Here is a 1,972-nt window from a genome sequence, read left to right on the forward strand (position 1 = left end):
TTTCGAGTTGCGTCGCGCCACCATCGAGTTCGAGAACAACTTGCCTACTTCAGCCACGATTCGATTTCAAAACGAGCATGCCTGCCCGAGCCTGAAAACGAAAATGGAACAACAGTATTTGCAGGCAAAGATGTCCGATGGACTCCGAAGAAAGAAAACGAAACTGAGAATGGATGGACACGCACAAGTAATGCGAAATTTACAATCCAGGGCAATGAATCACACCGAAGTTTGGCGCCGGACCACCACGATAGATGTATTCATAATTCCAACGATGATGATATCAAGAAGATTACCATAGAGAACAAATAACTAAACAACAAACAACTCAATCGACTCAAATGCAAGGAGAAATTACACAATTGCGAGTTTTCCCAACTCGCCCGATTGCCATAAACTCCAAATCCAATCGAAGAATGAGAAAGATCAATGCAGTATATTCGGTACAATGCCACCGCAGACCAGGAAAGCTCCCATCAATGGATCACACCTTGAAGCTGAAGCTGAGGAACTTGTTAAGCCCGCCTTTCCAGCCGCCGCTGCCCTTCCTGCCGGGGCTAGACGTCGCCGCTGCCGGGTGCTCAGACCCAGCGTCGACGGCGACGGCCTGGCGCTCTGCCTTCTGCCAGAGCAGGAAGCTCCGGCACCCATTGAAGCTGATCCTGTCATCGGCGTTGAGCGCTTCACAGCACAAGAGATTAGATCAAATAAAGAACGGGTCTAACATCAGACAAGGAACGGGCAAAATTCTCATGGATTATTGAACAGATCGGTAACAGATGATGTTTCGAGTAAGGGGTATACCGTCGGATCTGCCGTTGGCGGTGTAGAGTAGGAAGTCGGCGGGGTCGGCGCCGAGCAGCGGCATGCGTCCCTCGCGGGCGTAGCAGCGGAGCGCTGCGCGGATGAGGCCGGTGACCTTCTCGCCCTCATCTACGAGGAACCGCAGCGGCCCGGCGCTGCCGAGCACGGTCACCGTGACCAGCACGCGCGCGCGGCCACCGGCACCAGCCGCGGCCTTGCCGCGGTGCTCTACCTTCCTCAGCTTCATCGGCAGGGTCGAAGGCACCGCGACAGCCATAGGTTCTTACCAATGTATCACCCAACTAGCAATCAACCAATCAATCAAAATTTCTTCTCCTTCGTCGGAGGAAAGAAGGAAAACCTCGGGCTCAAGTGCTCTCGAAAAACAAATCCAGGACCGAAGAATCACGGGAAATCAAAGAATCAACGTCAGCGAGTCCGCTCGTCGTTCAGGGGTCGAGACCGATGCAGCGGTGGTACCAGCCCTGCATGCAGCAACCGAAGCCGCGGAAGGAGGCCTTCTCCGGCTGCGGCTGCAAGGCGGCGGAGGTCGCGCGGGCTCCCACCATTCACGAGCGCGGGCTCGTCGTCTTCACGATGCGGGCGGCGGGAGGGGAGATCCGGGGCGGCGCTTCTTGGCTTCCTGCCGTACAGCGGCGGCGCCAAGAGGGAGTAGGTGGAAGAGGCGATGGTTCCGCTTGATGGAGGAGGGGTGGAGCGAGCAAACGAGTGAAAGGAATATAAGGCGCGGCGCGGCTACGAGAGAGTCAAAGGTCTAGCTCGGCGGCCGCGTGGTGGGTTGGGGTTTCGTCTAGTTCCTAGAGGAGGGGATCTGAGCCGTTGGTGGTTGAGGATGGACGGTGGACGCGGGTCTTAGGGTGCACGCGGTGGGGGGTTCGGATCCGTTCGGGTAAGGCAGGGTTTCTTTCTCCTGCTTGCTCGGTAGGGTTATATGTACTGGTTTCGTTTCGCTGCGTGTTCCGGATCGAGGTGGGCTGGACCGGTGTCTCCCGGCTTTCAGAACGTCCATGATTGTTCTTTCTCTGTGACAGAGCTTGTAGGTCAGCCTCGAGATTTATGCCGCATTTCTGGTAAGAAAAATATATGATCCTAAATATATAGAGCGTCAATTATTACTAAAAAGTCACGTCACAGTAAACATTACAGA

At 55.0% G+C, this 1,972-nt stretch overlaps 1 protein-coding gene across 1 annotated transcript; it reads right to left on the reverse strand.

Moving 5' to 3' along the window:
- Window positions 1-215: 215 nt before the first annotated feature.
- LOC133918872 (uncharacterized) lies at window positions 216-1,710 on the reverse strand. The gene is made up of 2 exons (XM_062362965.1): window positions 805-1,710; window positions 216-681 (listed from the first exon to the last, which is right to left on the reverse strand). Exons 1-2 carry the CDS (start codon window positions 1,079-1,081, stop codon window positions 485-487), a joined length of 474 nt encoding a protein of 157 aa, XP_062218949.1. The 5' UTR covers window positions 1,082-1,710; the 3' UTR covers window positions 216-484.
- Between the last annotated feature and the right edge of the window lie 262 nt (window positions 1,711-1,972).

Source organism: Phragmites australis, chromosome 5 (genome assembly GCF_958298935.1).
Source record: "Phragmites australis chromosome 5, lpPhrAust1.1, whole genome shotgun sequence".
Lineage (NCBI taxonomy): Eukaryota > Viridiplantae > Streptophyta > Magnoliopsida > Poales > Poaceae > Phragmites > Phragmites australis.

Excerpts from the sequence above, each read along its gene's own strand:
- LOC133918872 (XM_062362965.1), bottom strand. The coding sequence starts at position 1,081 with ATGGCTGTCGCGGTGCCTTCGACCCTGCCGATGAAGCTGAGGAAGGTA. Across the intron at positions 682-804 it reads CGCCAACGGCAGATCCGACG|CGCTCAACGCCGATGACAGG; the intron begins GTATACCCCTTA and ends TGTGCTGTGAAG.